Genomic DNA, 22,582 nt, shown 5'->3' on the forward strand with positions numbered 1-22,582 from the left:
GTTATTATAAATTGATAAATTCTTTTTTAACACTTTTCATGAATGATTGTCTTTTTTGTAAAAGATATATTTTTTTTCATAATCCGTTTAGGCTTGAGGTAGTGGACTTGCTACCGCTCTCGTCAAACAATTTGTTAAATATCAAACACCACTCCTTAAGATTCACCGGAGGATGTGTTAAAAATGGATCGCCAAGCATTTAGCGAGAGGAGAGAGAAGAGAGAAAAATGTATTTGTGGATTTTGATTGGTTTATAACTATTGTTTTACGTTTTTCTTTATTCTATTTTCAAAATAAAGCCTATTAATTCAAAATAAAGCCTATTAATTTAAAACGTCACCACTCTTTATGAAATGAGTAGCAAAACATTTTAATGAGTTGGTAGGAAAAAAAAATGTGGCAGCACAAAAAATGATATGTCGCTAAAGGTGTTATCACTCCTTCCTTAAGCCTTGTTTGATACATATAGCAAATTCATAAAATATCAAGAATTTTACTTTTGTTCCCAACATTATTTTTCATGAAATAGTATGTCATCTCACTAAAAGGAATACACACATTTGGCTTTGAAAACGTTTTCTAGTACGCTGTTGCCAAAACAATTTTGTAAAGAGATACTTTAACAAAACAATTCTTATCATAAAAAATATTTGAAAATTAATAGGTCAAGTTATGTGGATCCCTTTTACATTTTTAAAGAACCCCTAATAATCATTTTAATTTTTTTTCTTAAAATAAACTAATCATTACAAAATAATTATTCTTTTATTAATTACCATTACATAATATTTTACCCCTCATTGATTATTTTATTCTTTTACTTTAAATAAAACTAATCCTTATATAATAAAAGTTACTAAAAGCTTCAATATAAAGATTTATTTGTAGAAAAAAAAAAATAGTAGTAGTTTAGATTCAAGCTCCACTCTTTTCTCTGCGACTTGACCTCTAGGCTCCATCCTACAGCATCTTTTTACGAGCCAGGGTCGGCCTCTGTTCACTTATTGGCTCGAGGGTCACACACCACCAGAGGCATCGCACGTGAAAGCATCGCATAGTTCGCAAAACCCCACGTAACGATGTCTCCCCGTGAATCCGAATTTCACCCATCTTTAATTTAAGCTCTCATTCACAGATCATAATCTACAGTTTAACGCTTTCAGCACCTATAGATCTGATAAAAATCACAAGGTTTCTTTTATCTGCGTCAAGCTCAAGTTCACCGGCGGCAATGGCGGATTGGGGCCCGGTTCTAGTGGCGGTGGTGCTGTTTGTGCTATTATCGCCAGGATTACTGTTCCAGTTGCCGGGTCACAACAGGGTGGTGGAGTTCGGCAGCATGCGGACCAGCGGCGCCGCCGTGATCGTTCATGCTGTTGTCTTTTTCGGCATTCTCACCCTCTTCCTGATCACCATCGGCGTTCATGTATACGCCGGCTAGTAATTTAAACTTTAACCTTAAACCATCAACTATTATATTTACATTTACCCCTTACTTGTTTGCTTTATGTGCTCTTTAAGCCCTTCATCTATGATCTATGTGCTCTTTAACCCCTTAATCTATTACATTGACCGTTTCATTACATTACTTCATCATTCCATTCCGTCCTCCAACCAAGTGAACCAACTACTTATTGTTGGCATGAAAGATATACAACATGCAAGATGATAAATCTTTTTAAAAGTAATTATATAAGCTTTAAAAGAAACATATTTTCATTCAATTTCTGTATTAAGAAATATATTTTAAGATCAGAAAAAGCAAAGTATGTTCCTTAAAACCGAATTGGTTACACCATAAATTAATACAGTTTGATAGACTGAATCTAAATTCGGTTAAGATTGATAAAACTCACAAGAAAACATAAACATATAAAATTTAAGATTAGATAGAACAAATTTTTCCCAACATGCAACACCGTATGTAGTAAATCAGATTTAGCAACAAAAGACTGAATCTAGCTTGTTAATTTCAAGCTGGCCAACCTTGCATTTGATGGTTCACGTTCGTAGAGGTCACCCCAGACATTTGTTCCGTTTGGTACCTAAAATTTTATGAAATATTAAGCATAAAAATCCTTCTTTTTATTTTTTGAAATATTAATCTTAAAATGGAGTTTTCTTACCCAATTTGTAAAGTAGTTTTACAGCCAGTTGCGTGATAGAAGGCGTCACGTGTGGGTTGAGACATTTGGTGTTGATGATGCCCATAAATCATGCCATTTGCATGTGCATCCCATTGGAGCGCCTCTGCTTGGCTTTCTTCTTCTAACTGTGACCACTACAAGTTTCTAAGTCTCAACTGTTCGAAAACTAGAGATAAAAGATAAGGGAAGATATGCAATAGATACCAATGTACTTTCATTAATTACTCAGTGTATTATTACAATCTACTTTCATTTCTATCTATTAAAGCATTGTAATTTCAGTTTATATGATATTAAGATATTGTACTATGGAAAATCTAACGGTTACAACGTTATACTTTTAAAAAAATCTTATTAAACATGTACACCTTGAAAAATCTACCAAATAGCGGTCAAAATTGCATTGTATTTTTCGATATATGTCATTATTATATAACCGGGTAGATTTAAAAAGTTAAAAAAGTAAATGGAAGTAGGATATTAATAAACAAATCAATGAAAGTACATTTTTAGTTCTTGCATTTAACCAAAAGATAAGCATATGTGCATACTCTTAGTCGAAGCGTCTTGTTGGACTCGTAAAGTTGGTGTTCCTGAAAACAAAATTAAAACGTTTACAAATGCAATTACTATTAAGCTAAGAATTTAAGATAATAAAATTCAAGATCTAATATATTTTAAAATTTAAAATCCAAAAATTAGTTCGTACCATCTTCTGTTGTTCATAGAGCTTATCCAGCAGCGATTGAGTCTGTGCAAACAAGATGGTAGGAAATTACGAACAATAAAAAAAAATTTAAAAAGTTAAAATTTTTACTCTATTTCTTAGATAAAGAAACATAGATGGTATCCATGAATCCAATATGGATTCGCGTTTTTGTTGATATGGTAAAAGGTCAAGGTGTTGACTTTCAAGAGTCACGTAATATCTAGTAGCATTTGATAATGAACTTTGAAGAATAAGCCTGTAAATAACAAATGTACCCTTATTGTTCTAATCTGTTTCAATGAACAATTAAGTTGTCTTTCAAGCGACTCGAGCTCGTTGGTAGTTAAAGAGTCTATCTCCTCGCCATAGTAATTCCTGAAAGTTACAGCAGTAAAAAGTAAAAACCGAGTTCACAATGGATTTGTGGAAACTACAAACAAGGGTTCTTGCCTTTCGAGTTGTTTCAGAGCATCGTAGCGCTCTTTAAGCCTCATGTATTCCTGGTAACTGCTTTGTTCCTAATCTCCACAAAAATATTCGCATAATAATTAATAATAAACATATTCATAAACCCATGCGTCTATATATTATTATAAACCTAAAATTTTCGTAAATCAACCCATGTAACAAATCTGACATATACTATTGGAGATGATAAAACTCAAACGTGTCTATGAAAACATTTGCTTAAAGGTAAATTGCTTATTTATTTAATAATTTACTATCTTTCTGTTATTTGTGTAATAGTGTGGATTATATCCTAATTACGCGCCTACATTTCAAATTAGCATAAAACCATACGACATTTTATGTATATTATGTTTAACGTATAAAACATAGTAGTTAATTTATTGTATTGTCCCTGTGGAGAACGAATTTGCTGCTTAAATTGGTAAAATATAAAACTTTGTTAAGTAAAAAAACATTTAACCTTTTTAAATGTATATATATATATATATATATATATATATATATATATATATATATATATATATATATATATATATATATATATATATATATATATATATATATATATATATATATATATATATATATATATATAGACATAATAGCTATTTAAGTAATTTTGGAAAGTTGGCTTTAGCAAAAAAAAAAATGAAATTTAAGATTACAAATATTTGCATTATCCCTTATTTCATAATTATATTGTTGATTTGATCAAAACCCAAACGTTTTGAACTTCCCATATCTGAAACATCTTATATGCAATTTTTTATAGATATAAAAGTTTTTCTAATATACGCTAAATAATTATGAACCAGAAGCGACAAATGAATCGATTAGATATCATGTCAAAAGTTTAAACATATAATTATACAGAATTATACATTAATGGCTCACAATTACAGTCTATATTTAATAGTTACAAAATAACTAAATATTTGGAAATATAGTGTTTTTATAGCATATTAATTAAAGTTATCCACACATAATATAAAATCAAAATAAATGTTTCTAAAAGTTTTTTTTTGTTCATTTAGAAGAAATGTAATAAAAATTATTATCTTTATAAAACTATTAATAATTTTTTTGTAATAAAAAAATATATAAAACCAATATACTAATGGTTGAACATTTATTTAGAAAATCTTGGTTATATAATTCATTTAATAAAAATCATCTTATCATGTAAATTAGTAAAAAAAAAATATTCTTAACACATAATTCATTAGAACCATGTCATATATAAAAAAAAAAAAAAAAAAATAACGTTCAAGTTACAATATTGTGTGTTTCGATCTTAGATTGAATCATTTATGTATACTTTCAGGTAAAGTATTACTTAAATTTTAAAGAGTATATAAAATATCGAAATAATCATTTAATTAACCCTCGCTTAAAACCTTATTCTCCATTGCCCATTCCCTATATATTCAGATTTCTTTTCGATTTCATATTAAAAAATAATCTTGTCAGCTTCCTTCATATAAGTTTTTCGAAAGAACGTTTTCAAATCAATAAAGACATTGCATATTTGATGGTTAATATATAATCTTTACGTCTAAATTCATATAGACATATACAATGGATATTTAATTATTTATAAGAAGCCAACTATATCAAAAAAACCACCGGTAACCGATCATACCTGAAGATCCTCTTTCGCCGGCTTTCTTTGTTCCGGTGGCCCAAAACTGCATTTCTCATACCTCTCAAGTGTCTTCAACATGCTTTTGATTTCAAAGAACATACAAGATAATTAGGGTTTCTTTGCTCCAATAGCCCGAATGTAAGATTCGAAATCAAAGTATATATTATAGAGGAAAAGTTGGTTGAAAGATCTGCAGGAATATTTGAAGAAGATAATATAATTAGGGTTTGTTTATACCTTGAGGTACTGGAGAACTCATAGAGTTTGCCACGAGTGGAGAAGACGATGAGAGCAACCTCAGCATCGCAGAGAACAGAAAGCTCATAAGCTTTCTTGAGAAGCCCATTTCTTCTCTTGGCAAAGGTGACTTGCCTGTTTATTTTGTTCTCTATTCTCTTCAACTCTAACCTCCCTTTTCCCATTGTTTCTTTCTCTTCTTTCTTATTCTATCTCTCTGATCTCTTCTGTTCTCTTTTATAACCCTAAAGGTAACTTTGACCTTTAATACTTAAACCCACCTCAAAATAAATATTCCTTTATTTCCTTTAAAATTGTTATTATATATTCTAGCTATCTCTAAGATGGCCTAAATATATTATGAAAAAACATGGGAATTAATTGGGAAAAAGAAATAAAAGACAATGTATTCAAATAACACCAAATTGTTGAAATGATAACAAACATATATATGATATATCATCCAAGCATCGATTTAGTTTCATTTACGTTAAACCAACCAAAATGACTAAAATGCCCTTGATGGTTAAAAAAAATCGTTAAATTAGGTTTCGACTGGTTTGGTTGGAAATTGGAACCGATAGGGAAAGAAGAAGGTGGTGTTGCAAGAGGGTAGGACGTTACGTTTTTGAAAGAAAAGGTCTACATGACTATCAAACTTACTAGTTTTCTTTTTTCCGTTTTGCATAAAAAATTTAAAGAAAAATGTGAAACAAAACGTGCACATTATCCCGTATATGTTTTCTTATTGTAAATAGCATGAAAGTTACATAAATGATAAAGTTTAAGTGGCCAAGTTTATAACAATTCCTCTCGTCGTACATTATCATCTCCGAAATCAATAAGAAAACAAATGCTAGTTTTTAGAAAGGTGAATAAACCGAAACAAAAGATGAGATCTTTCTCCATCAATGCCTAAATCTCACGATGATCTTATGCAACAAATAAGATTTTTCAAAAGAATGTGTACATGGATAAAGTAATAAAGAAATGAAGTTTGAGCAATTTTATGAGATGTGAATCAATAAGTTATAGATTATTAATAATTTTAGTCCTTAGATTAGATAAGAAGTTACTAATTCGTTAGCTTATTGCTTTTGGCAACATGTGTAAAATGAAAAGAAAAGAAAAGTAGAATAATTATAGTAGAGTGGGGTAGGGGGAAATGAAAATGCATTAAATCTAAAGAAATATGGCGAAAAGAAAGGAAGATGGAAAAGGTGACTGAAAGGAAGATGATACCTTAACACTTTGGTGGACATTTTAATGAATTTAACTGGTCCCACTTTGCTACGTGTCATCAGATCAACACATCGCTTCTGCTGGGTCTGATTGCTTCTGCTTCTATCCTCCACTCATTGTACTTGCTTTTGCTGGGGTCCACCACACTCCAACAAAATGCCAATTGGGTTCTTTGTTTTGCAGTCTGTACAACTCGATGATGCAGTGTCCGGTTTTGGTATGAGTGAGAAAGTGGAGCTGTAAGTCCATTGGGGTATTATTGGAAATTACTTGTTGGCTACATGGGTCAACTGAAAATGGCAACTTCCCACTTCAAAATCACTTTCCATAATTTACCCTTCGGTACTTCCAGGGTTAATACTCATTTCATTTTCCATAAATAAAAATCTCATACAAAAAACTTTTATCCTATTATTGTTTTATTAAAATTACCTACTTTTTGATTATTTTAACATGAAGAAGTTTTCAATGATATTTTAAATATTTAGCAACGTACGCCACACCAATCCATTTTATAAATAAAGTTTTAAAATTATATTGATAAAAGTTAGATATCATTTTATTTGTTGATTGATAAATATATAAAGTCGGTACAATTGACTAATTCCATTTTACACTATGTAATGAAAATATATTATATATAATCGAACTCATATGTAGGAAATGTATATTAAAATAAGCACAAAAATATACACAAAATATACGTTGAAACATAAAGAACCTGAATTTAGACTGACATGTAGATAAAAATAAGTAAGTTTTATATTATTTTTTTAAGTTAACAAATGGAAGTTAAATAATCAAAATTGTATTGTATTTGACCCGACTCATATGTAGCCATCGTACATAAAAATAAGCACGAAAACGTAAAAAAAAATACGTTAAAACGTAGACAAATTCAAATTTATACCAATATGAACATAAAAAAAATTAGTTTTTTTTTAAATAACGAACGAAAGCTATAAATTTACATCGAAACATTGATCATCTTGAATTTATACCGATATATACATTAAAATAAGAACATAAAAATTTAAATTTTTTTAGTTAACAAACGAAATTTGTTAAGAAAATCATAATATATATACCATGAGGATAAACAAAAGTTTAGATAATGGAAATGGTGAAAATTACATTTTACAAAGTTCAAACTAAAGATGATAAAAATGACATTTTAAAAAATAGAAAATTAAAAGATATCATTTTACAAAGTATTTTAAAAAACATAAAAGGTAAAATCGTCACTTTAAAAAAAAATATAGGAATAGAAAATGTCATTTACAAAGTTTTAAAAACTATAAGGCGAAAAATTGTCACTTTAAAAAGTATATGGGGGGCAAATGTAGGTGGAAACTACACATTGCCTTTTAATATAGATATAATTGTATTTATACTATAAATATCTATTCGGTATATATAAACCGACGGATCTATCTCTATGCTTAAGCTACCCTTCAAATTTTTTCTCGTAATGAAAATTTTCTGAGAAGTATTCCAATGCAATGTAATTGTTTTGACATTCTATCCTTAAAATAATGAGTTACTCATAACATCTTATTTTGGATCTACCATTATATATATATATATATATATATATATATATATATATATATATATATATATATATATATATATATATATATATAGCTAGGTTCAAATGTTTTCACTATCTATTGTGTGCATGTATGATTGATTCTGAACCAATCATTTTAGTTATTTTAAAAAAGTAATTAATATCCATTATATCTTCAACATGTAATATGCATTAAAAACTTTTTCTTAAAATAACTAAAATGATTGGTCCAGAATCAATCATACATACACACAATAGATAGTGAAAACAAAATAACCTAACCCTATATATATATATATATATATATATATATATATATATATATATATATATATATAGAGAGAGAGAGAGAGAGAGAGAGAGCTAGGTTCATATATAACCTACAAGTATTGTATGAACGTATGACGCATTCTCAGCCAATCAATTGAAAAGGGTACCATGGTAATTTACATATAAATCATTTAATTAATTTTAAATGATAATCTTGTAATCATGGTAATTGAGATTAACAAGGAATTTGATTTCAAAAGCACCATCTATATATCGACCTAATTTTGGGAGGTTCTTTTTGGGATAAATTAAGATTCACACATAAGAAGTAAAGGATGAAGAACGCCGCCTTCGACTTGCCATCTCCACAAACGCATAACACCATCGTCGGACCACTACCGGTATCCTATTTCACCATTGTTTATGTTTCCTCTTTATCACAACCTTTCTTCTCCGACATAGACTATATCATAGACAGGGTTATCACGACGTCTCTGTCCTATTCTCTGATAAATTGTTGTCTCGTCTAAAAAAATCGAGATGATATTACCTCTTTACCTCTCTCTCAATTCACAAAGTAAACCTTGAATCCTTATATCATATTCATCAAATCTCATAGATCGATCTCCATGACTACTTCAGAACCCGAGATCTTTGTCTACATGGCTAAGCTAATTAAGCAAGCTGAATAATATGATGGTGTGTCAAAATTCTTTTTCTTTGATCTTTCTATTTTATTTATATTTCGCTACTCATCATACTTGGAACAAGGATTATCCGATTTATATTCACATTCATGTGATTTTTTTTTTTCCGATTTTATAATTGTTTCATATCATCATCTTGTTGCTGGAATGAAATTTATGGAGAGAAAGAGATACAGATGACTCAAAATTGATCTTATTCTTTCTACTTGATAGTCTTTTATATAGTTTAGTTGTTTAGCACATACAAATTGCAACATGTATTTATAGTTTCAAACTAGAAGCTTACTTTGGGATCTAAATTGAATAATCCAGATTATGATTCGGGTTTTATAACTTGATTATCCATTATACATATCAACTTCTACGTGTTACGTATGTTGATTTTTAAAAATTCCAATGAGCTAGAAAATTTATACCATTTTTGTGGTGTTAATTTGATTTTGAACTTGACAGCTTCATAGTATGGTCCTAATCTAACCAGTTATGCTTCCTTTTATGTAGATTAACATTTGTTTGACAGATTTGTTCCACTGTAAGCTTCTAATCTGACTAATTTTTCATATTCCTCAGATTCACTTAATATTCTTGTTTCTATTTTAGTGCTTTTGTTTATTCTATTTATCATTCTTACGGTTTAATGTTGACAGAGATGGTAAAAGAAATGATAAAAGTTGCAAAGTTAGGTGTGGAAACTGATTGTGGAATAAAGGAATTCGCTCTTAGTGGGGTACAAAAATGTAATTCGTTCAAGGAGAGCTTCATGGTGGATTTTTTCATCAATAGAGTAGAATGAAGAATCAAGATGTAATGATCAAAATGAAAAAGGTATCAGGAGAGGATTATCGACAGAAGTGGAATCATAACTAAAATACGTTTTTTCTATATAATATCAATGTATATTTACTTGTTTTTCCTTTTACAATATTAAAAAATAAGCCTGATTTTTTTACCATGAACTGGCTTATATTATTATTGAATGAATTCTTATTATTAAATAATGGATTTTGATTCTTAAAGAACTATAGAGGCTGAAGGTGGCGGTTTGTGATGTTGATGGCGTGTTTTTGTGCAGGTATATGTCATGAGAGCATGGTGATGCAGATGGTAATCAATATCAATAAGAGAAAGTGAAAAAACAAAAAGTTTTAGACATTGTATTCTTCAAATATTCTTTAAGAATGATCGAATTCTTCACGAATTACAATCGTTCATAGTAGTGGTTTGTGATGATGATTAAAGCGAAGAGACAAAAAAATTTAGACATTGTATTCTTCAGTTGTATAAAAAATGTGGTGTTATAGAGTTAAAAAACTATATATATTCTTCAAGAATTACTTCATTCATATAAAATATTTGTGGTATTATAGTTAGAAACTTTAGTTCTTCAAGAATTCTTCAGTGTATACAATATGAAACATGTTAAACCATTTATTAATCATAAATTCTAAAAGAATATTTGATTGATTGTTATGTTATACTGATTATTTATCCTAAATTGTAAAAGAATATTTGATTAATTGTTATGTTATACTGATTACTTATCCTGAATTGTAAAGTTAAACAAATTATTTATCCTAAATTATAAAGTAAATATTTGATTGGTTATTAAGTTAAACAATTATTTATACTAAATTCTAAAAGAATATTTGATTTGTTAGTATATTCTCACGTACTTCAAGTAAAAGTACTCTTCAAGAATTCTTTATTAATATATCTTTTAGAAAAGAGTTGAACGTGTAATCCATGTCTTATTCTTCAAAAATAATAACAATAATAAGAAAGAGTTGAATTTATCTCTTTAAAACGCACATGAAAAGTTAATTTTCAAAAATATTATTTTGTATTTCTTAAATTTTTATTTGAAACTTCCCTGAAATTTTGGTTTGTTTCATTTAGTATCTGAAATTTCCTAATTTATTTTTAAACAAAATATCAAATTTACCCTTATTGGTTTTTTAAATTTAAAAAAGAATTAAATTTTCCATTTAATTACCATCATGCCATTATTCATCATAACCATTCATTTTTTATAATCTAATGGACCAATAATGGTCATACATTCACACAATAATTGTTATTCACATTTAATCCTAACCTTATATATATATATATATATATATATATATATATATATATATATATATATATATATATATATATATATATTGCTTCCTTTTGTTTAATCTAATCTAACGAACCAAATAATAGCCGGTTGATTTTGTACAAGAACAACACGATCGATTGGTAAAGAATTAAACATCTCAACAATAAAGATTTTTTTGGATTTGAAGAAAATTATGTAACAAGTGTCATCATGAAAATTCAAACATACCATTGAAATTTGAAAGTTGAAACTATTCTCAAAAGATATGAAACCGAGTTACATTTGTATCCGCTTTTACTCTTATATTTCAGGTTAAAATACACTCTAGATCTTGGTTCAAATGTCATTTGTTGACTCTCTTTGAGTCTTTGTTATTAATATATATATACAAGAATACAATAAATAAACGTGGTAAAGTTAAGAAATGAGAAATCCTGCATCATCACAAATACATAAAGGTGAGAATTTCGACCAATTAACTTAAAACGTATTCACTAAGGTGATAATTTGCACAAATTGCATTCGGATAGTCAATCTTAACAATGAAAATGTGTTTAGATGTCCTAACTTAAACTGTTTGTGCAGTCGTTAAACTACAAGGCAAACATGGTAATTTCTGGAAGCTGAGGGGTTGAAAGGGGAAAATTCTTGGAGCTGTGGACTAAAGCTGGAAGCAAGTAGAGGTTGGAGGGCTAGATTGGTAGTTAACTACAAGATTAGTATATAAAGCATTTAATCTCTTATTTTCTAGTTTGTATTCATTCTGAAAATATCCAATGTTCAGAGCTCTGAGTATTCATCGTTTTGCGATAAACCCTAAATTTGTTCATAATATTTTCTTGATAATGATGTAAAGGTTCTTTGGTTTCTAATAATTGTTTTCCTTTGTATGTTTAGTTTTGGAAGTTTGCAACCTTTTTTGAAGTTGAAAAAAATGTTTTATCATGTGGGGAATTTCTCTTTGAAATTCGTATGGGTAGTCTCTGTCTTATTTGATAATTCGATCTTGAGTGTTCGTTGAAATAATTCGAAGGTCTTCTGTTTTTTTCTTTTCGTTTTATTATTTTAATAGATTGATAATTTTGATATTCGGTTATGATTTATTTTATTGTTTTTATGTACTTATATATTTATGGTTTTATGTTTTATGATTTACGATTTGATTTTTTTATATTAGATTAGACGATAAGATTTGAGTTATTGAGATAGTGAGATTTTTATGTTGAGGGATCTGGTTGTCTTATTGACATAGTGGCGAAGTCTCATACATAAATAAATAATCTTTTTGAGATATTAATAAATTTTCTCAATCGAGTTTGGATACATTATATATATAGCCAAATTATCTCAATCAAGTCTGATTGGACAAATACATACCACGTTTTGAAGAATTGTGTGGTTTTGTTTCATAACACGCTTCGTAAAAATAAAACTATAATTGAGCCGACTTGATGCCCAATAAATCAGAAAGGATATTTGTGGCTGTCAACTGTGTTGTTACCTTGTGGGCACAAAATAATAATTTATTCTAACACATGTTAATAGTCACTGCAAGAGTCTATAGCCAAAATTTGGACGAAACTTGATAACTTAGACAGTAGGTTGTGATTTTTTTATTGTTTTTATGTTTTTTTTTTATTTCATTTCATTAACCTGAAACAGAAAAAGCACGACATGTATTCTTTCATAGAACTTTCAATGTTTAACTCATTCTAAAACCAGGAACAAGACTCGGCAATTTCTTATTAACAATGAAATTTCATTTAAATTCCAATACCGAGATCAAATTCAGCAAAATACAGAAAACATAGACGACAAATAATTTTATAAAAAGTAAAAGACTTAATAGAAATATATGCACAAACATAACAAGTCGCCACCCAAAATAAGCATCCAACAAACACTATAAGCAAAAAAACGTTATTACCATTTTTCTCCAGAACAAAGAAAACATCTTTAAATCCCCTTTGAAGGGGTATAAGACATGAGCAGATAGACAGCGCTATATACATGTAAGCAACAACGTACTGATTTCTGTTGTTGAGATTCTTTAACATACGCACCCAAATCACCACGTCCAATTTCCCCACCACAAAATGTCCCCGCAAGTGTCGCATCAGGGAAGTTGTTTAAAAATGGTGAGCTGTCAATATTCGGTTTCCCAAAAAATGACTCACCCCGACCACAGCATGTGAAAACAAGACCACCATACACTTCCTTTTTATGCCCTCTACTGGTGCTTCCTTGTTTAAAACATTTTAAATTGTTGGAGACATCGGTGTTTGTAGATAACGCGGTGTTGGAATCTGAGTGGTAAAAGCGAAATAAATCCCCTGTTTTTATGCCAACGTCACCTACAAAGAGATACTCCTGGTTGTCCCTGAAAAGGCCAAATTTTTGTTTTATTTATCAATTCAATTTGTAGACTAAAAATGAGCAAGAAGAAATTCACTATCTTACCCTAGAACTTCATGGAATGCGAGTGAAGTTACCCATCCCACTTTATCCTGCCCAATTGAGCATTTTCTTCGTTTTGTTACCCCAATGTAGAAAGTAGGAAACTGAATTCGATCTCCTAGCTGTCATAAATTATAAACAGATAAAATGAGATAGAAAAAAACAATTTGGAGACAAAAATAATGCATTATATGCATATTAAATAAGGGTAAAGAAGAATTTGAACATACTTCATCATAAACTTGATTCAAAATAGTTTCACCATCGATATTTTCACGCAACCCTTCTCTTCTTGCAGTGAGCCAGGTCATTGAATCACGGTGTTTCTCTCTAACAGATGCCGCCTTGTATGTGGGGCCCACAGGTGACAAACCGCTTGATAATACAGCATTGAAATGGGTTTCTACAGTGCCTGCTCAAAAATGTTTTAAAATAAATAAAATCCTAATGCAATAATCAAATCATGCATGAAAAATGAAAATCATCTATCTCTAAAGATGTGATTTTGAAGTTACCATGACGTTTGTTCTTGTCAACTGCAAATACCAAGGCAACAGCTGTAGACATGTGTCCTTCTGTGGCGCTTGTGTCCCTTGAACTTCCATTGCTATGTAGAAACTGGCAACCACAATCACCAACTATGACAGTATCTGGTGACATGGCAAAATCTACCAAAAATGAAAAGAAAAAAAAAAGATTAAAAAGTAATTATATTATATAAGTCTGTAAGTATAGCACTTATGTTTCTGATTGCAACACTCACCCATCTTTTCCATAACAGATTTCATGCCTGCTTCAAAGTCCTGTATATGGAGGCATCAGAAATGGAACAAAGATAAGATTTTTTTTATGTATATAACAAAGAGTAACGACTTACACTGAACATTATTATGGCAGCAGGGGATCTACATCCTGAAATAGAAGTTGAGTACTCCCTAATGTCTATCACAAATTTGTCTATCATGACAGCTAGTGGTTCCTGATAACATGTATGTATCCTCTTGTTAATTTTGAAAGAAAGAGAAACATATCGAAGATGAAAATATGAGTAATAGAAGAAAATATAACTATAATGATGAGTTATATTAGCACAATGTTTTAAAATGTTAACCATCTTCTTCATTCCATCTAAAAATGGAGGTAAAAAAATTTAGAAGATGGTTCTAGATGCAATGCCTTGTTCAACAAAGATGAGATCATGAGATTTCTTGCCTCAATTTCCTTTAGAAGTGGAATTGCTTCGACTTTTAGCCCTGGTAGAAATCCAACAATCAGCATGATTGCTCTATTTGCACTCTCAGATAGAAGTAGAGGAACGCCTGGATCATCATCCTCTTCCGTAAGTTCCCACTGAATCTGTGGATTGTTGAAATCATTAGTTTGTTAATCCCAGAGAATCACAAGTACTAACTTGACATTTGGTAATCAATTTTACTTAGAAAAATCAAATTATGTAAGTAGAAGACAGAGTAAACCTCTTTGAATTCGTCAGAAAACACATCCCTTCCAATGATTCCAGATGGAACATTAGTAATCACTGGAACTTTGGAGCCTAGTTTTGCAGTAATCTGCATGTCATTCATGGAATCAATAAAACTCTCAAGTATGCAACAACGAAGTATTTCCATCCATTTTGAGGAATGGAAGACAACAGCATTCTGATTTTTTATGTCAAGCTGATGATTGATTACTTGAAAATTGAAATTGATATTGTTGCAGAATAACATCAAACACCAGCTCATTCATGGTTATAAAGTTTGATGTAGTTCATAATTTTACACGGGAATTTGAAATTCTACATCAATTTTGTGGAAATGTAACAAGTTTGACATCCAATGTAAAAGAGTAGATTTTCTATTTGTGCTGGAGTGTGGACGAGGCCAAAAGAGATGAATAACATACGAGTTGGTGAGCCTGGTGCAAATCGAACAAAGGACCAACAGAAGCAATGGCAAAATGAGGACGAATCGGCTCTGATAGTACTTTATTCAACACGTCTTCTACAGCAACCTAATGATAATTGGGGAATAACATTAAAATTGTCTAATGACACGATTTCGGTTATAGTTAATGATGCTTATAAATTTTAGGGCTTGAAATAAGGTACCTCGAGAGAAGAACTAAAAGAACAGGAAGAGGAGAGCTTGGGGCGACAAAGGACGCGATCGCAAACGAGGTTCCAGGAGCGGCTAACGCAGGCAGCGGAGGCGAAAGAGAAGGCCGGAAGCCTAGCGACTATGTTTTGAAGAAGGTCTTCCCCGATGAGATCAATTGTGGCTGCGATTCCACAAGGCGGGGCTGTCCGCGATGTCGACGGCGATGCCATTGCGGTGCTTGATTGTGCTATTTTGCCGATGGAGTGGTGTTGTGGGTTTCGTACACTTACCTCTACCGCCCGTTAGCCCTGAGGTGCACCCAACCTGTTCGACTCTTATCGGGTCGGTTCAAATCGGTGTGTTAGATATTTGAGGGTGTTTTGATATTACTTTTTTCAATGTTAGAATTTTGTAACTATTGTATATAAAAAATCATTTCAAAATATTTTTTTCATTAACCAAACATTTTTTGATTATTTTTAGACTTTTTTGAAAAGTCAAAATTAAAAGTTGTTTTAAAAGCAATCCCAAACACGCTCACCACAATTGTTGAGTCTTATTCGGCCCGTTAAAGAAAAAACGTGGGCCGATATATATATATATATATATATATATATATATATATATATATATATATATATATATATATATATATATATATATATATATATATATATATATATATATGGGGTTGAATTCATATGATGCAATGATATTTTGTGAGACATTGGGATAAAATCTGGACCATTCATCTATCATGATCTACGAATAAGATTCAATAAAATTAAACATATAGAGGCGGTGGAATTTTTGAAATTCTATCAAACTTTTGGATTAATGAAAGACACAGAAGGGTAGTATCATAACTTTGTTTTTAATTGATTTGCAATCGTGAGTCAAACAAATTCATTCATTCTTCACGCACCAGAAAACTCTCGCCCTCCAACAAACCCAAAAAACCATCATTCTTCCTGATCTGCAATCCTGATTTAAGAACTTACCCGGATTCGATTTCCTTTCATTTTGATTCTGCTTCACATTGCTCTTCCTAAAATCACTGAATCGATTTGATTTTGTTTATGAATTGTTTCTTCAAAAACCCTAAGAATCGATTATGATTCATTCTCATTTTGATTTTCAGTAATCTGATTCATATTTTAAATCGTGATTATATTTTTTTCATCAATTCAAAGTTCGTTCGCAGTAAAAATTTTTCAAATCTCTCAAGAAAAACCCGAAGAAACTGATTATGATACTCATTCTGAAAACCACAATTTCATTCTACCACAAATCAAAGCTTGGATACATCTGATTTTGAATCTCTTGATTCTATTTTTTTCATAAAAATGGAACAATCAGGTAAGATGGCATTAATATCTCGTTTAGTTTGTTTTTATGATTCTGATTTCGATTTTGATTCTAGATATTTTATGATAATGATTTATAAAACACTATTGTGAAATTATGTACTGTAGCAATTTATTTGTTTACTACACCTATGGTTAGTCTTTGATCCAACTTATTGTAGCTAGGGTTAGCAATAAGTTTTAGAATTTCAGAATCTTTGATACCAAATGTCTTATATAAATTTATTTGACCCAACTTGCCAAGTTGTCTAATCAACTCGGAAATGGGGAAAACCAAAACAACTCGCCTAGTTGACCAACCAACTCGTCGAGTTTGCCTGAGACCCAACAACTTAATACATTAAGCACTAAATCCATAAGGACATGGCCCCAAACACATAGATTTGACTTCCTTAAGCTGGGAAACCACGTAAAGTTGCCAACGTTACGTTTATGCATGTCTAAATGAAGCTCTTAAGATTAAAATGGACTTAATAATTGACTTAATGCATGCATGACACCAAAATCCTCATAAAGTTTGCACCTTAAGCTCAGGGGTACCAAAATCAACTTAGATCTAAAAGAACAAACCCTTCACTCAATCATCATCCCAAAAAGAGGCTAAAACACAACAAAACCCAAAATGAGGAGATCTAATCATCTACAAATCAAGGTATGAACTTGATACCTTAAAGTGACTGCAAGAAATAGAGGGATTTTGCAACCAAGACTTCCTTTTCCAAGCTAGAAACTTCAAGATCTTCTAACTCCTTCACAATGTACAAAATGGACACCAAACTTCCTTCCAAGGCTCAAAAACCTTGACAATGGAGGCTACAACTCGTTTTAGGGTTTTGATATCAATGGAGGCTGATAAGGAAGCCATAAAAAGGACTTAAGGCATTTAAATAGGGTGTAAGTCCCTAAAAATTAGAATTTCCTTCCCAACCACCAACTTGCTGAGTTGAGGCACCTCAAATCGTCGTGGTGGCTCATTTAATCCCATGAATCATCCATCATTGTCACACCCCCAAACCAGGATGGTGGAAACCTCTGGGGGTGGATGACTTCATGAACAATATCACAACATAAAGTATAATAGTGATCAAAGCAAACACAACCATCATAAATATAATTGATAATGGTACATTGTTTCTAAGTATTGTATGTTTCAAAACCAATTACATTATGATGACAAAAATGAATAGTATGACATCGTAACGTCCCATCCTCAAAAGTCTTGCGACTACTTGTTTGACGGTTTCCTGATAATACATGTAGTTTTGAAAAGTGTCAACAATTAAGTTTGTGAGTTCATAAGAGTTTTATATGGATAAAAATCTATAATTCTTTCCTTATAAAAAAATGATATTATTTGTTCCCAGAAAATCCAATATTTTCTTAAAATGATTTGTAGTCTTAAAACCCTAAGACCAAAAATGTGTAAGTATTTCTATACTTAAAATAGTATTACGTAGTTTTATTCTTATATAAAACCATTTAAACGCATGTTACCCCATAAACTAAATGTATCATTGATTTCCCATGTGAGTTATTACAACCATGCTAAAACCGAAGTTGGCCTGCTGCGACGTTCTTCAAGCGTCGGAATGTTAGACATTTGTCACCCATACCTACCGATCTATTTATAGTTAGCAGCTTAGGTGCGGGATTGTCAGTCTCGTATACATCTATACACAAGTATCACGCTCTCTTACCGAGATTCTGGTTATAATTTTACCGAGATTCTGGTTATAATTCAGGAATTTAGTGTGTACTCTGGTAGGTACAGTGAAGTCTTTGTCTCACATAATTGTTTCAACAAGTTTACGTTTTATTGTAATGAAAACTCTTGTATGTGTAAATATCACTTTTCCATAGTATTTACATAGTGTATAAGGATTATATACTTTTATATAACTATTTGTTTTGTCCCAAAATGTTATAATAGTGATAATGACTCATAAACTATACCTATTATAGTTTATTATAAATATTTCGTTGTATATATATATATATATATATATATATATATATATATATATATATATATATATATATATTGTAACGACCCAAAAATCACGACTAAAATTTCTTTTGAAACATTACTAAAATCATATTTATAAAAACCGTATCATAAGTCATAACATAATTTCTCGAGTATTAAATCAAAACATAACATCATTATCAGAGTCAAACGTTCCCAGGCTAACTGACTATGGTGTGCGCACTGCAATCTTCCCGAGCTCCTCTTTTGAAAACCGAGTACCTGAAACCAAAACTGAAAACCGTAAGCACGAAGCTTAGTGAGCTCCCCCAATCTACCATATACCACACAATAACATATAAAGCACATACTAGGCCTTGCCCACTGCATCGGACCGAAGTCCGGGCTAACTGGGGCCTTGTCCCCTACATCGGACTGAAATCCGAAGCTGACTGGGACCTTGTCCCCTACATTGGACCGAAGTCCGAAGCTGACTGGGACCTTGTCCCCTACATCGGATCGAAGTCCGAAGCTGACTGGGACCTTGTCCCCTACATCGGACCGAAGTCCGAAGCTGACTGGGACCTTGTCCCCTACATCGGACCGAAGTCCGAAGCTGACTGAACATAGCATGAACATATCCACTAGCATGAACACACATATACTACATCGGGCCGTAGCCCGGCTCACATGACACATAAATCCTGTCTGAGCCACGAAGGCATCAACATGCTAACTACTGCATCGGATCAAATCTGGAAACTACTACTAGCTAAACGGGCCGGCATTGTGGCCTTAGACCCGTTTCTATTGGAAGGAAACTCACCTGAACTGCTAAGCTCTGTTGATAAACCTCTGGCTGCTACTCGACAATCTCCTGAACCGCTGTTCCTCTAGCTCTCCGAGTTGTCAATATCCATATAACACTTAGTCCAACTGACCTCCAAAGGTCAACTAGGTCAACTCTGGTCAAGGTCAAAATCCTGGTCAAAGTCAACCTTCCAGGTCAACCCTACTCGCCGAGTCCTCCTAATGACTCGCCGAGTTCATATGCTCAGGGTCTTTCTATTCGCGACTCGACTCGCCGAGTCAGTCTATGACTCGCCGAGTCCAACTAGTTCCAAGTCCTGACCTGACCAACTCGCTGAGTCACCACCCGACTCACTGATTCGAGTCTCAACTCGAAGGGTTTGGGGTTTCGCGACCTGACTCGCCGAGTCCACTAATAGACTCACCGAGTCCAAGGCAATCTTCAACCAACTCGTCGAGTTGTTCTTCCAACTCGCCGAGTTCATGCTTAACTTCATCCGACACGACGAGCTGTTCATCCCACTTGTCGAGTTCCTCCTCATCTTCAAGCTACTCGCCGAGTCCACTCGAAGGACTCGCCGGGTCTATTCAGATCTCCATACATGCAGAGGACTTTTGAGTCATGCATGGACTCCATACTGCAGATCTACCCTTCCCAAGCCTATTCCCTACGTAAAGTTGCAAACTTTACGTGTAGAGAATGAGATCTAGGCACCATTCACCATAAACTAGGGTTTAAAACAAAAGGGGCTCAACAATCAACCCATAGACTGATGCTTTATAATTCTCTAGGCCAGGATACACATAGATCTGAAGTAGCAACTTCAAATCTGGGCTTCTAACTCGAAATGGTTCATGAACTTGTCCTAAAAGCCCCAAATCCCATGATAAAGGTTGATCTATATGCAAAAGAGGGAAGGTCACGACTCATTACCTTCAAATGCTCTGGAAGACCTCACAACTCCGGATCTACTGCCAATTCTTGAATCCCCAATGTGTGCCTTCTTCCTTCTTCCTTCAAACCACCCAAAATGGCAAGAAAGCTTGAATGAGCAACAATGGAGGCTTGGGGTTTCTGGTTCTGGACTATAGGGCCGCAACTGAGCCCTAGGAAAGAGAATAAGATGCTTAAATAGGGTACCAAGTCCCGAAACTAGGGTTTCCAAACCCAGACCTGACTCGCCGAGTCCACTTGCCGACTCGCCGAGTCGGTCAATTGCTTTACACCTGGATCCCGCTCTGACTCGCCGAGTTCCTCCCTGGACTCGACGAGTCAACCCTTTTCAACTTTGGGTTTTTCCTTTCTTTTCTTGACCTTTCTGATTTCAGGTGTTACATATATATATATATATATATATATATATATATATATATATATATATATATATATATATATATATATAAGTTAACATGTTTAGATGTTCATAAATTACATATATTATACATCTAACACAAGTATATGAACTACTAGTATGATAAACTCATTTTTCTAGTTTTGACCTTTTTACGTCACCAAACGGTAAATATTGAATTATAAACTTTGTAAAATTTATTTTTACCTCTTTGTGAAGTTTAAGTCAATCTAACATTTTTGTGTTTTATACAACATATTTTAGGCATGGGTTCTAGTATTATTCTAAAATGGTAGAGATCATGAGTGTGTTGGGCGGAGAGGGAAATGTTAGGAGAGAGGTGACACATTTTGTCTCTTATGGTTTTTATAAAAATTTCTAGCCCTTTTTATTAAAGTCTTGTATTTTTATAAAAGTATAGTGTAATAAGAGAAATTTGTAAGGTTTAATAACTAACAAAAATATTGTTATTTAATATTATTAACAATAATATTAAGACCTTATAATTTGATTATTTCCAATTCGTTATATAAAATATGAGTGTCAAATCGTGGCAACTTTCGTTTTCTTGATGTATGACATTTTTCCGGAAAAACCACCAGAGTATTAACTAATACTAGGTCATATGATGTTTGAATCTTGTTTATGCATTTGTGAACACGTAAACCTCGTGTTATGAACATTACCCAAGTCCCGATAATATTTGTGTATTTTATCGAATTACTTCGTTACGATAGTTTATTTTTCGCAATAAAAGCGTTTATTTGATAATAGATTCAGAATAGCGTACGTAGCATTATAATGTTCAATAATACATTAGGGATGTTACAAAAATCACATTTCGCCTTTTTGACCTAATATACACACAATTGACTTTTTATTAGAAAACTCTAATTATTACATAAAATGATAGATTTTTAAGTTTTCTTTTTGTAAAATCAAATCCTTGGTATTTATAATTAGTGTCATAACATATGTCCAAAATAACATATTTTGACTTATATCCCACAAAATGGTGTAATATCGTAGTTATAACCATTTTTGCTAGAAAAGTCATATCATGTTCATAAAAACCCTAGTTTTTATAGTTTTGTTTTCATATAGCATGTTTATACTCATTTTTCATAGATTTATATTTTAAACAACATACCACATATAAATGTTAATAATACTAGGTAATAACATTATTGCATGTAAATAACATTTTTACACAACATGAAAGTATGCATGTATAACAACTTGTACAATTATACAACTTTACTTGTATTCTCCCCCTAAAACTTGGATAAAGATGAAAATGGGGGGTATAAACTTACCTTATGTGCTTTCCCTAAAAGATGGCAAGAAATGGTGGAAAGATAAGGTAAGAATCAAGTAACACCTTCTTGAAACTTCAAGATCATTCCTAGAGTTTTTGATTCAAGATCAT

General features: G+C 31.7%; 3 protein-coding genes across 4 annotated transcripts; 1 reads left to right on the top strand and 2 right to left on the bottom strand.

Annotated features, from left to right (window-relative positions):
* The first annotated feature begins 1,006 nt into the window (after positions 1 to 1,006).
* On the top strand, positions 1,007 to 1,580 carry LOC111920138 (uncharacterized). The gene has a single exon (XM_023915713.3). The coding sequence runs from the start codon at positions 1,232 to 1,234 to the stop codon at positions 1,439 to 1,441; it is 210 nt and encodes a 69-aa protein (XP_023771481.1). The 5' UTR covers positions 1,007 to 1,231; the 3' UTR covers positions 1,442 to 1,580.
* A 179-nt stretch (positions 1,581 to 1,759) lies between these two features.
* LOC111920169 (agamous-like MADS-box protein MADS4) lies at positions 1,760 to 5,453 on the bottom strand. Of its 2 annotated transcripts, none has more exons than XM_023915768.2 (8): positions 5,210 to 5,453; positions 4,970 to 5,051; positions 3,307 to 3,374; positions 3,132 to 3,231; positions 2,857 to 2,898; positions 2,699 to 2,740; positions 2,127 to 2,272; positions 1,760 to 2,045 (listed from the first exon to the last, which is right to left on the bottom strand). In XM_023915768.2, the coding sequence occupies exons 1-8, from the start codon at positions 5,392 to 5,394 to the stop codon at positions 1,973 to 1,975; spliced, it is 738 nt and encodes a 245-aa protein (XP_023771536.1). In that variant the 5' UTR covers positions 5,395 to 5,453; the 3' UTR covers positions 1,760 to 1,972. The 2 variants fall into 2 exon arrangements, with proteins under 2 accessions (XP_023771536.1, XP_023771535.1); XM_023915767.3 differs by having other exon boundaries at positions 2,127 to 2,281; positions 5,210 to 5,452.
* Positions 5,454 to 12,927: 7,474 nt separating this feature from the next.
* LOC111920170 (F-box/LRR-repeat protein At5g63520) lies at positions 12,928 to 16,000 on the bottom strand. Its single transcript, XM_023915769.3, has 10 exons — positions 15,670 to 16,000; positions 15,465 to 15,572; positions 15,038 to 15,130; positions 14,775 to 14,918; positions 14,440 to 14,541; positions 14,326 to 14,365; positions 14,078 to 14,230; positions 13,793 to 13,974; positions 13,566 to 13,684; positions 12,928 to 13,485 (listed from the first exon to the last, which is right to left on the bottom strand). Exons 1-10 carry the CDS (start codon positions 15,886 to 15,888, stop codon positions 13,062 to 13,064), a joined length of 1,584 nt encoding a protein of 527 aa, XP_023771537.1. The 5' UTR covers positions 15,889 to 16,000; the 3' UTR covers positions 12,928 to 13,061.
* Positions 16,001 to 22,582: the final 6,582 nt, after the last annotated feature.

This window comes from Lactuca sativa, chromosome 1 (genome assembly GCF_002870075.4).
Source record: "Lactuca sativa cultivar Salinas chromosome 1, Lsat_Salinas_v11, whole genome shotgun sequence".
Lineage (NCBI taxonomy): Eukaryota > Viridiplantae > Streptophyta > Magnoliopsida > Asterales > Asteraceae > Lactuca > Lactuca sativa.

Excerpts from the sequence above, each read along its gene's own strand:
- LOC111920138 (XM_023915713.3), top strand. The coding sequence starts at position 1,232 with ATGGCGGATTGGGGCCCGGTTCTAGTGGCGGTGGTGCTGTTTGTGCTA.
- LOC111920169 (XM_023915767.3), bottom strand. The coding sequence starts at position 5,394 with ATGGGAAAAGGGAGGTTAGAGTTGAAGAGAATAGAGAACAAAATAAAC. Across the intron at positions 2,282-2,698 it reads ACAAGACGCTTCGACTAAGA|TGGTCACAGTTAGAAGAAGA; the intron begins GTATGCACATAT and ends AGAAACTTGTAG. Across the intron at positions 2,046-2,126 it reads AAAACTACTTTACAAATTGG|GTACCAAACGGAACAAATGT; the intron begins GTAAGAAAACTC and ends ATAAAATTTTAG.
- LOC111920170 (XM_023915769.3), bottom strand. The coding sequence starts at position 15,888 with ATGGCATCGCCGTCGACATCGCGGACAGCCCCGCCTTGTGGAATCGCA. Across the intron at positions 13,975-14,077 it reads TGACAAGAACAAACGTCATG|GCACTGTAGAAACCCATTTC; the intron begins GTAACTTCAAAA and ends ATTTTTGAGCAG. Across the intron at positions 13,486-13,565 it reads GCATTCCATGAAGTTCTAGG|GGACAACCAGGAGTATCTCT; the intron begins GTAAGATAGTGA and ends TGGCCTTTTCAG.